General features: G+C 45.5%; 1 protein-coding gene across 3 annotated transcripts in view; it reads left to right on the forward strand.

Moving 5' to 3' along the window:
* The window catches only part of RRAGD (Ras related GTP binding D), a 93,792-nt gene that overhangs the window by 39,122 nt on the left and 41,660 nt on the right, over window positions 1–13,010 (forward strand). For all 3 annotated transcript variants that reach the window (XM_077487258.1, XM_077487259.1, XM_077487260.1), the window contains exon 4: window positions 7,709–7,823. In XM_077487258.1, coding sequence (XP_077343384.1) covers window positions 7,709–7,823 — 115 coding nt within the window. The remainder of the gene's footprint in view (window positions 1–7,708; window positions 7,824–13,010) is intronic.

Genomic DNA, 13,010 nt, shown 5'->3' on the forward strand with positions numbered 1-13,010 from the left:
ACACTTTTATTATATACTTTACTACAAAAGCCTGGCTTTGTTTGCTGATCATGAATTCAACAACACAAAAGGGGTTAAAAAAAAAGTCAGTCATTCATCTATAACTGTGTGTAGCACCCTAATCCTAAACAAGACTTCTCACAAATTTAGTTTGCTAGATGGTAACTAGCCCAGCTAATTGTTAGGGTGATCCACTAACTTTTGCCCTAAACCTGAATTTGGTGCACCACTCTCTTCTGTCACTAGGTGGCATTGCCACCTGTGGTATTAGAACGACAAAAGCATAGTGAATGTGGGTTAGGAGTGGATAGGTTGTCCCAACCAATTGGTAGAAATCTCTTTGGCCCCGTGGCCTGCTTGGAGAGAATATTAATTTGTCAGGTGATCGGGGTTATGTGCCACCTGGGAGGCTGTCTGGGTGGACATTGGTTCTATTGCTCCCGGATGCTAGGCCAGAAGCCTGAGCCCTATCCGGGAGCACCTGGCTGCTAAGCTGTCTGAGGCCTATCCAGGACTGTGGGAAGCAGCATGGGGTTGGGGCTTCAGGTCAGGAGCCTAACCAAGTTGCAGAGGTTCAGCCGGATGGGGAAATAAAGGTTGCCAGAGGTGAAGGAGAAGCAGTTGCCATAAATGATGACCACTCCTGTTACCAGAGGCAACTGAGGATCAAGGTCAGAGGTAAAAGGGAAGCAGTTGCCACTGAGGGGCAACATCTCCTGTTATCAGAGGCCAGTGCATGAAGTGGCAAAGCTTCCGCAGAGTCAAGTCAGGGACCCAGCGGGTAGCGTGGGTGAAGTTTGAAGAGTAGACAGCAGGTTAGCTGTGAAAGTGCTCAGGGGATACAGTGGTGGCTTGGATCTTGGAAGTCTAGTGAGAGACTGGGAGCTCAGCGTAAAGATCTACAGTGGGATACTGTAAGATGTAAAAATCTACAATGGGATATTGTGAGTTACGTGTGCAGAGCTATATTGACTATTGAAAGTCCAGTTGCTATAGCAGTTCTACAAATTCTGCAATCAGCTTAAAGGCCCTTGTTCTGTATTGGTGTGTGCCTAGTTCTATTTTTGTCTGTGGCCTTAATTGCTATTGAATTTGCCTAAGGGTGTCCTGAGCACTAATTGCTGTATAAATGTCAGTGGCTCCAAAAAAGTGTCCAATCTGTCCGCCGAAATGTCGCAGTCCCACTAAAAATCGCTGATCACAGACATTACTAGTAAAAAAATGTAATAATAAAAATGCCATACATCTATCCCCTAATTTACAGACGATATAACTTTTGCGCAAACCAATCAATATATGCTTATTGCAATTTTTTTTTACCAAAAATATGTAGAATATATATTGGCCTAAACAGATGAAGACATTTTTTTGGGGGGATATTTATTATAGCAAAAAATAAAAAATTTAGTTTTTTTTCAAAATGTACGGTCTTTTTTTTGTTTGTAGCGCAAAAAATAAAAACTGCAGAGGTGATCAAATACCACCAAAAGAAAGCTCTATTTGTGGAGAAAAAAAGAAAGTCGGTGTTGTTTGGGTACAGCGTCGCACGACCATGCAATTGTCAGTTGTCAGTATTTTTTGCGACGCAGGTCCGTATCGCAAAAAATGGCCTGGTCATTAAGGGAGGAAATCTTCCGACCCTTAAGTAGTCAAAGTGGACGTAAACCCTGACATATACCCAATGAAGTGAACAGCCTCAGATGATACAGAGGGATGAAGCAAATCTCCCTATATAAGTCTTACCTGTATATCTGCTGTCTTCACCTTTACCTACTGTTTAGAAAGTGCACACCCTATTAGATTTTTCACTTCCTCATTCATCTGTAGGAGGAGATCATTGCTAGACACTGTGAGAAATTTGATTGGAGGAAAGGCACACACCCCCTCCCCACACATGCAGAGCATGCCTGTGAATTGTTTAGATGTTTGCTAATCTATTTATAGCAACCTCCTCTGACACACAGGACTATCTCTGGGCCTCGAAGAGCTTGTCAAAAGTTGTCAGGTGGAAAACAGAGGAACGGGGCTGGACAGAGCTACGAGACTAAGGTGTCCATTTATGAAACTGAACAGCAGTGATCCCTAGGATCGCCACTGATCACAGTCCATAAATGGTTTATGAAACAAAGATAATTGGGGAGAACATGTTTGAACATGTTCTCCCGCCGGTGATCTCCGCACACTGAAAATCCTCATCGACTGGCACAGAAACAGACAGTTTATGAAGCTGTAGTCTCAGCACTTCACTGGCGATCTGTGTCAGAATTCAAACTCCCCGATTCACCACCTCAGAGGTGGAGAATCGGGGAGAGAAGAGAGAATACCGGGGGAATTGAGAGGGAAGAAGGAAGATTATTAACTTCCTTCTACCTGGATCAGACCCCCCAAGACAGTAACCATGTCCCATGTCATATTTGTGTATACATATATATAAATACATACAGTATCTCACAAAAGTGAGTACACCCCTCACATTTTTGTAAATATTTTATTACGTCTTTTCATGTGACAACACTGAAGAAATTACACTTTGCTACAATCTAAAGTAGTGAGTGTACAGCTTGTATAACAGTGTAAATGTGTTGTCCCTTCAAAATAGCACAACACACAGCCATTAACCACTTGCTTACTGGGCACTTAAACACCCTTCCTGCCCAGACCAATTTTCAGCTTTCGGTGCTCTCACACTTTGAATGACAATTACTCAGTCATGCAACACTGTACCCAAATGAATTTTGTGTCCTTTTTTTCCCACAAATAGAGCTTTCTTTTGGTGGTATTTGATCACCTCTGGGGTTTTTATTTTTTGCGCTATAAATGAAAAAAGACCGAAAATTTTGAAAAAAAACGCATATTTCTTTGTTTCTGTGACAGAATTATGCAAATTATAAATTTTTCTTCATAAATTTTGGCCACAATTTATACTGCTACATATCTTTGGTAAAAATAACCCAAATTAGTGGATATTATTTGGTCTTTGTGAAAGTTAGAGAGTCTACAAGCTGTGGTGCGAATCGCACAAAATTGATCACATCTGATGTACTGGTGGCCTATCTCGCTTCTTGTGACCCAAACAAGTCAGGAAAGTACAAATACCCCCCAAATGACCCCTTTTTGGAAAGTAGACATTCCAAGGTATTTAGTAAGAGGCATGGTGAGCTTTTTGATGTTGTCATTTTTTTCCCACAATTCTTTGCAAAATGAAGATTTTTCATTTTCTTTATTTTTCTCCACAAAATTGTCATTGTAATAGGTTATTTCTCTCACGTGGCATGTGTATACCACAAATGACACCCCCCAAAAAATTCTGCTACTCCTCCTGAGTATTACAATACCACATGTGTGGGACTTTTTCGCAGCCTGGCCACATAGAGAGGCCCAACATGCAGGGAGCGCCATCACGTTTTCTAGGAGCATAAATTACACATCTAACTTGTTGACTACTTATTACACTTTTGAAATACCAGGACAATGACACGTGACACTGATGACAGATGGCACTGATACGTGGCAATGATGACACTTATACGTGGCACTGATGACACGTGGCACTGATGACAGATGACACTAATATGTGGCACTGATGACACGTGGCACTAATACGTGGCACTGATGACACGTGGCACTAATACGTGGCACTGATGACACGTGGCACTAATATGTGGCACTGATGACACGTGGCACTAATACGTGGCACTGATGACATGTGGCACTAATACGTGGCACTAATACGTGCCACTGGTGACAGATGGCACTAATACGTGGCACCAATGACACGTGACACTGATGACAGATGGCACTGATAAGTGGCATTGATGACACGTGACACTGACAACAGATGGCACGTGACACTGACAGGTGGCACTGATGACAAATGGCACTGATACGTGGCACTGATGACAGATGGCACTAATACGTGGCACTGATGACAGATGGCACTATGTGGCACTAATAACACGTGGCACTGATGACAGATGCCACTTATACGTGGCACTGATGACAGATGGCACTGGGGACAAATGGCACTGACAACAGGTGGCACTGGGGACAGATAGCACTGCGGGCAGGTGGCACTGGGGTGGGGTGGATGGCACTGGGGTGGATGGCACTGGGGCGGATGGCACTGGGGCAGGATGGCACTGGGGCGGATGGCACTGGGGCAGGATGGCACTGGGGCAGGATGGCACTGGGGCAGGATGGCACTGGGGGGGGGGGGCATGGCACTGGGGGGGGGGTTGGCACTGGGGGAGGATGGCTCTGGGGGAGGATGGCACTTTTTATTAAACTTTTTTTTTACTTTTTTTTTTTTTTTTTTCTTTTTTACACTGACGGCTGCTGCAGCCGTTCTTCTCTCCCCTCTCACACGCTGTCTGTGTGAGGAGGGAGAGCGGCGCTGAGAGATGATCTCATATGTTTACATATGAGATCATCTCCCATTGGACACGCCGATCACGCTGTAAACGGCCGCTGTGATTGGCCGTTTACAGCGATCTGTGTTTGCCTGTCCCCGGGGGACACGGCAAACACAGAACTTCCGCGATGCGCGCCCGCGGCGGCGCGCATTGCGGAAGTAAACACCAGGCCGTCCAGGGACGGCCAGGCACGGGAAGCCGCCCGCCCTAAGGCCGGCATTCGGCTATAGGGCGGGCAGGAAGCGGTTAATGTCTAAAACGCTGGCAACAAAAGTGAGTACACCCCTAAGTGAAAATGTCCAAATTTGGCCCAAGTTAGCCATTTTCCCTCCCCGGAGTGATGGGATTTGTTAGTGTTACAAGGTCTCAGGTGTGAATGGGGAGCACTCATATGTCTATTTCCCAAACATAACCTCTGGACATGACGCTGAACGTGTGAATTCAACTTCTCTGGTTGACCATGACATGGCCTTTTCTGAGTGGAACCTGTCCTGTTAAACCGCTGTATGGTTTTGGCCACTGTGCTGCAGCTCAGTTTCAGGGTCTTGGCCATCTTTATGTAGAGCAACAATACTTTTTTTTCAGATCCTCAGAGAGTTCTTTGCCATGAGGTGCCATGTTGAACTTCCAGTGACCAGTATGAGAGAGTGAGAATAACACCAAATTTAACACACCTGCTACCCATTCACACCTGAGACCTTGTAACACTAACGAGACACATGACATCGGGGAGGGAAAATGGCTAATTGGGCCCAATTTGGTAATTTTTCACTTAGGGGTATACTCACTTTTGTTGTCAGCGGTTTAGACATTAATGGCTGTGTGTTGAGTTATTTTGAGGTGACAGCAAATTTACACTGTCAGTGCTCAGACCATACGCCGCATGCTGCATCAAATTGGTCTGCATGGCTGTCATCCCAGAAGGAAGCTTCTTCTAAAGATGATGCACAAGAAAGCCCGCAAACAGTTCGCTGAAGACAAGCAGACTAAGGACATGGATTACTGGAACCATGTCCTATAATCTGATGAGACCAAGATAAACGTATTTGATTCAGATGGTGTCAAGCGTGTGTGGCAGCAACCAGGTGAGGAGTTCAAAGACAAGTGTGTCTTGCCTAGAGTCAAGCATGGCGGTGGGAGTGTCATGGTCTGGGGCTGTTTGCATTCTGGCGGCACTGGGGAGCTACAGTTCATTGAGGGGACCATGAATGCCAACATGTACTGTGATATACTGAAGTGGAGCATGATTACCCTCTCTTCTAAGACTGGGCCGCAAGGCAGTATTCCAACATGATAACGTCCCCAAACACACTTTCAAGACCACCAGAATGATCTCCTCTGTGAATGCTGGAGAATGAAGCAGGTTTCCGTTACATCAGAGGGGGGGCGGGGTCACCCACACGTCATTGGGGAAACCAGGCTTCCCCACTTGCGTCAGGGGGGGCGGGGTCAGGTGACGGGTGGCCCTCCTCATATTAGAAATGTCAGGCTGCCGGGATCCCACAGTGTCTCCGCCAGTGGAGACAGAGGAAAGATGGATGGACTGCGCTGCGCTGGATGGAGAGATCACCCGTTGCTGGATCAGATCAGCCATCGCTGGACCCCGGAGAGATGATCATTCGTCACTGGATAGCAAGAGTGGATTACCACCACTGGAATCTTTTTTTTATTTTTAATAAAGGACTTTTTCAAAAGTGTGTTTGTCTTTTTTAACATTCTTTTACACTTTCTTTGTGAAATGGTACCCCCTTACCATTTCAAACAGGGGGGGCTGCGATCTGGGAGTCCCCTTGTTAAAGGGGGCTTCCAGATTCTGATAAGCCCCCCGCCTGCAGACCCCCACAACCACTGGCCAGGGTTGTGGGGATGAGGCCCGTGTCCTCATCAACATGGGGACAAGGTGCTTTGAGGTGTCTGTGACCCCCAAAGCATCCTCCCAATGTTGAGGGCATGTGGCCTGGTATGGTTCAGGAGGGGGGGGCGCTCTCTCGTCCCCCCCTCTTTTCCTGCGGCCTGCCAGGTTGTGTGCTCGGATAAAGGATCTGGTATGGATTTTTAGGGGGAACTCCACGGCATTTTTTTTAATTTGGCGTGGAGTTCCCCTTAAAATCCATACCAGACCTGAAGGGTCTGGTATGGATATTTAGGGGGAACCCCACGTCATTTTCTTTTCATTTGACATGGGGTTCCCCTTAATATCCATACTATACCTGAAGGGCCTGGTAATTAAATTTGGGGGAACCCCACGCTTTTTTTTATCAATGACTTTCAATGACTGTTCTCTGTATTACGGGAGCCGACAATTCATTATAGCCGCAAGAGATTTTAAATGACTTTTTTTCCTGCAGAAATGACACTTTGTGCAGGGACAGTTCTAAGCACAGGAAACATGCGACCCTTCTCAGGCATACTATAGACACCCCCCAGGTATGAAATTTAAAGGAATATTACACTTTTATTGTTTCACTTTAAGCATTATTAAAATCACTGCTCCCGAAAAAAAACTGCAGTTTTTAAAACTTTTTTTTGCATGGATACATGTCCCCTGGGGCAGGACCCGGGTCCCCAAACACTTTTAAGGACAGTAACTTGCATATTAGCCTTTAAAATTAGCACTTTAGATTTCTCCCATAGACTTGTACAGGGTGTTCCCGGCTTTTTCGAATTTGCCGCGAACACCCCAAATTGTTCACTGTTTGCTGAACAGGTGAACAGGCAATGTTCGAGTTGAACATGAGTTCGACTCGAACTCAAAGCTCATCCCTACTTGAGAAGTACCCTAGTGATAGTCTGCATCCTCCCCCTCCATACCTCATTCCCAACCCTCCCTCCCTTCTCCCCTCCTTTCTTTATCTTTAAAAATGTTCGCTGTATTTTTTTTCCTTTAATGGCTACATTATTTTTCCTGTCCTACCAGAGAAATTTTTCACTTGCAAAGTGTGCTGGATTGATGCATATAAAACAAAAAAAAAATATAATGAAACTAAATTTGATTCATTCATTTATAAAATCAATTTATTTCAGCCCACACAGGTTTGTAAAATATAAAATGTGGTCCTCTTCCTAAAAAGTTTGGAGAATTGGCTGACAGTGGATGTAATTTCATCTTCTGCCCTAGCTTGGGAGGGGGTGCACTTTGGCATTGTTGGTTTGGGTCCCAGCTCTGAAATTCCTAATCGGTTTCTTACGGTGAAAAATCACACATTTTACAATATCATACTCAATAAATATCTCTATCTATCTATCTATCTATATAATTATTATTATTAATACTGTTACTGTGTTTTTTTTTGCAGCTTTTATCTTACTAGTATATATGACCATTCGATCTTTGAAGCTTTCAGCAAAGTTGTTCAAAAACTAATCCCGCAGCTTCCAACTTTAGAGAACCTGCTGAATATTTTTATATCCGTAAGTCAATTTTCATATTTATATGTTAAAAAGTATAAAATTATTTTTTGTATTATTATTAAAGGTAGCGTTTGAGTATTTTGTTCCTGCAAAACTTTCCCTATACATTTTAAATATCAGCAGGGCACATGTTCTAAGGGAAACATATATGTCACTTACCATTGTGTTTGCAGTAAATGCACATTTTGCATCATTATTATTATTATTATATTTTGTTTACCTGAAAGCCATTTTTGGTGAGGTTTTATGCACTGTTTCATATTTTAAATGAGTTTTCATGTTCAGATTGGCAATGCTGCTGTAGTTGTTATCTCTTATGCCGTGTACACACGATCGGAATATCCGACGGACAACCCACCAGACTTTGCAGTGGAGGTCCGCCGGACTTTCCGAACGAGCGGACCTGCCCACACACGACCGGACTTTTCTGGCGGACTAGTAGTAAAGTCCGTTCATTTTGAACATGGCTCCAGATAGACGGGACTAGCGAAGGAAGTGAATCCATCGGCGAGATTGACACCTCGCCAGACCCGTCACCTGGTATGGATTTAAAGGGGAAGCCCTACGCTGAAAAAACGGTGTGGGGGTCCCCCCTGCGGCCCCCCCCAGAGCACCTTGTCCCCATGTTGATGAGGACAAGGGCCTCTTCCAACAAACCCTGGCCGTTGGTTGTCAGGGTCAGCGGGCGGGGGGGCTTATCAGAATCTGGGAGACCCCTTTAATAAGGGGGACCCCAGATTCCGGCCCCCTACCCTATGTGAATGAGACATTATATGGGGCGGGGTCACCATGTGACATCACCCGGTGACCCCGTCCCTTATCCCTATATAAGTCGCTGCACAATGCGTCCCTGCCATTAAGGCTGGAGAGAGCATCGTGTCAACATCGGAAGAAGGAAGAAGAAGCAGAAGGCGGTACAGTGACAGAAGATCGGGCCAACTCTAGTAAAAGAGCTGGAAGAAGAAAGCAGAGGCCCGGCAAGAAGAACCGAAGAGCGGGACAAGACCCCTGAAGAGCGGGACAAGACCCCCGAAGTTGGAAGAAGACCCCCGGATGGCAGCGGCGACAAAGGAGAAAGCCGGGCTCCTCCGCTAGTAAAAGAGCTAGCAAAAGAGCCGAAGGTAGCAGAGGAGTCTGGCGAGAAGACCCCAAAGACAGAAGAAGAGAAGACCCCCGGAGCTGTCTAATAAAGTATTTGAAAAACCTGTGTTGTGTTTTTTTATGTACACTTTTTTCGCCAGGTGAATGGGTAGGGCTACAGAGTACCCCATACTCATTCACATAGGGTAGGGGGCCGGAATCTGGGGGCCCCCTTATTAAAGGGGGCTCCCGGATTCTGATAAGCCCCCCGCCCGCAGACCCCGACAACCAACGGCCAGGGTTGTCTGGAAGAGGCCCCTGTCCTTATCAACACGGGGACAAGGTGCTTCCCCAAAGTACCCCCCATGTTGAGGGCACGTGGCCTGGTACGGCTCGGGGGGGGGGGCGCTCGCTCGTCCCCACCCCCTTTCCTGACCGGCCGGGCTGCATGCTCGGATAAGGGTCTGCTATGGACTTTGGGGGGACCCCCACGCCATTTTTTCAGTCAATCTCACTGATGGAGGCGGCGTCATTTACTTCCTTTGCTAGTCCCGTCTACCTGGAGCCACGTTCAAAATGAACGGACTTTTCTCCGTGTGTGGGCAAGTCTGTTCATTTCAAAAGTCCGGCGGACTAGCACACAGACGGGCGGATTGTCCGTCGGACTGCCGAGTCTGTCGGACAATTTTGAGTCAAAACTTCTTTCTAAGTCCGTCGGACATTTGGGTACAAAAAGTCCGCCGGAGCCCAGACACGGATGGACTAAGTCCGCTGGATAATGAATTTTGAAACACTGAGAGAGCTACAACATATCTTGGGAAGCAAAGGGTGTAGTGCATACCTGAGAGACTAGAATAAGCAAGGACAATTATAAAACTGTTGTGATTAATTTTGACATGGGTGGAAACTGTCCTCACAGGAGTCTCTTAGAACCTTTGCAAACCTTGAAGGAGACATAGCATGTTGCTCTGCATAGAGACACTGTATGGAGGCAGCCTTAACAAGTAAGAAATGTTTTTTTGAATTTGGACATTTTCCCTTCAGAAAAAGATTGTGTTAGTGTGGATATGTTAGAATTTATTTTTATGCTTACTTGCTGTGGGCAACCAGGTTGTGTTGAATATGACATATGATGTGGAATTTAGCTAGTAGAGGACTGTTCAAAATTGTTGTGTGGATTCTTAATGCCTGCACATTAAACCCCCCTTGGTAGGCCATCTACCCCGTGAGACAGCCAGAGAAAGGCTGCTATCAGGGAAGTTGATAAGAGGCTTAGGCTTGTCATCTGACCACCCTCAGGAAAAGCTGTTAGCAGAGCATTTCATGGTGCTTTATAAATTTATAGGATGAGGAAAGCTGGTCATATATTGAGTGAATTTCAGTTGGTTCCTGATGAAGTTTTACTTTTTAGTTACTTTTTTGCCCCATTGTGAAGACAGAGTAATACTGCTGCTCTATAGCAGGTACCCTATAGCGTCATTTTTCATGTTTACAGTACCCTCCTTCCCAATGTATTAATAGTTTCTTGTGAAGCTGTACTAACAATAGTGACTTTAAAAAGTGAGGATTTGCATAGGGCTGCATAGAGACCTCTGCCCTTCAATGGACAATGCTTGGGTTTGGCTACATAGGAAGAAAGTGCATCTTTTCCCTGTAACTGGGTGTTTATCTTGGAAGTGTACAAGCACTTTAAATGTAAGATATGGTATCATAGGATGACTGTTCTAGACTTGCGAGCTCACCTTCTTTCAACAAGTTCCAGGTAATTCAAGCTGTGTGGAATGGCTGCAAGGTCAATGCGTCTCTGTCAATGCATTGGTGGACTTAGACTGCCAGAGAGGCTAGCTAAAATCCACAGTAGGTTATTGTTAATGCTGACCACACTCCCTGATACAAACATCTTGGGAAAACTAACCATGGATCTTCTGTGGATGTAGGCTGCTTCAAAACCTTCTGTCTCTTCATGTACAAAGTGATACATACGAGTCACCGGTGCAAAAATATGTAACAATTTTTTGTGTCCAAAAAACTTATAACATATAATGTGTAAAATAATATCTATAAAACCTGGTTGCTGCAGTCAAAATATACCTTAAATATGTGAAAGGACAAATATAAAATAAAATAGTGTTAATTGCGCTACCCCAAATGTTAGATACACCACACTTTATCAAACGTTGGAAACAAACAAAATTACCTAAGAAAAACACCAATTGTTTGTCACTGTCATATCGAACTGTTGTCGCAATGATACGAAAATATAATGGACACGAAAATAAAGCATTTTTTTTATGTCGGATCTTTCGGATTCTGCACGTTCGTTATCATTTTGTTACAACGAACATGAAAATCCCTGAAATTCTATGAAAATGCATTCGGACGAAAATGAATGCACATGTATATTTCTTTATGATACATCACGGGACACAGAGTTAGACTAATATTCATTATCTACTGGGTTATACGCCATCTCTAGGTGAATGGACACTGGTAGACAAAGTCTTAGACAGGAAGTCCACCCCTATATAACCCCTCCCATACAGGAAGTACTGTCGTTTTTTGAGTGTTCACAGCTGGTTGCCGGCCATGGCGCATGCGGCTTCGCAACAGGCTTGTGCACACATGGAGCCACGCATGCACTGTAGCCTAATCTTGGAGCACGAAGATTTGCGTCATAATACGTGTGCACGAATTTGTGGATCATCCCATCGCAAGGCCAGCTTATATATGCTAAGTATGGCAGACACGAGGTGTTTCCAGGGGACAGCTGTGGGACAGAGCAGACTCTGAACCAGTAATTTTCAGCGGTTCATTTTTCCTTACCCGGGTCATGTGAGTCACAAAGTGTTGCTTGGCAGGCTAAGGTGCTTAGCAGGATTGTTGCATAGGGGGTTGGTGAGCCCTATTAAAGTGGTTGTAAACCCTTACAAACCACTTTGACCTACAGGTAAGCCTAGATTAAGGCTTACCTGTAGGTCCAAGAAATATCTCTTAAACCTATACGGTTTAGGAGATATTTACCTGAAGACAGCCACCACTGTCTACGGCGCATGCGCCGTAGACAGCGGTGCGCAGGCGCACTGGGCAAGCCGCAGATCGCAGCGATATGCCGCGAGTGTCGGCTCCCGTGCGCATGTGCGGGGCGTGACGTCATTGCTGTTGCGGCAAATCACAGCGCCAGAGCAGCGAGACCCACCAAGAAGATGGATGCTCGGAACTACAGGGGACAGCGGTGACTTTGCTGGCTCCTGTGTCAGGTAAGTAACACATAATGGGGTACTATGCGATGCATAGTAGTCCATTATGCTTTACCTTTGCAGGGAATCAAAGAGGAAGTAAACCCATCAGGGTTTACTTCCTCTTTAAAGGGCCTCCCTTCTGTGGTATGTAAATATTAAACCCAGGTACTCCCTTTTTGTGGCTTGCAATGTCTTCAAAAAAGAGGAGCGGGGAAGGGCACATGTCGTCAGTAACTCCTGAGGAGCCTAGTTGAAATCCTAGTGTTGTATCCCCTGAAAGACTAGAGGCTTCTGGGCAATCTGAGCCACTGCGCCTGTCTGGTATTGTGCCTACGCTCAACTCTGCTTCTTCAGCCTTTTATCACCAGGGATGATCTGTCCTCAGCCTTAGCCGGGTTAGGGGACAGGATTGCTAGCATGATTGCCTCTATATCGCAGTGTGGTAAGAAGCGTGACAGATCCACCTCCCCTTAGCCTCCTTTCTTGGAGCAGGAATGGGTTGATGACGGGGAAGAGATGCTAAGGATTCTGTGGAGGGCCTGCCAGATGAGTCTGCTTTTGAGCAATCTGGGCCAGAAGATGTCCAGTTGATATCTGCCTCTCAGTCGCAGAAGATTTCTGATCCAGACTCTTACTGAGATGGTTCGTTCCGCCTTTAAGTTACCTCCCGCAAAGGTTTCTGAGCTCATCTGGTCCTCTTTGGGGTCCCTGAGGCCTCCTCAGGCGGCACAGGCTTTCCCCTTGCACCCACTGTTGGAACAGGCAGTGTGTGCTAATTGGGAACATCCTGTAGGATTTTCGTTCCTCCTAAGAGGTTTCCCTTTTATATCCAATGGAGGAAAAGTTTGTTAAGTGGAGCATGCCAGCC

Source organism: Lithobates pipiens, unplaced genomic scaffold, assembly GCF_037356315.1.
Source record: "Lithobates pipiens isolate NorthernLeopardFrog02 unplaced genomic scaffold, aLitPip1_a1.2 Scaffold_18, whole genome shotgun sequence".
NCBI classification, from domain to species: Eukaryota; Metazoa; Chordata; class Amphibia; order Anura; family Ranidae; genus Lithobates; species Lithobates pipiens.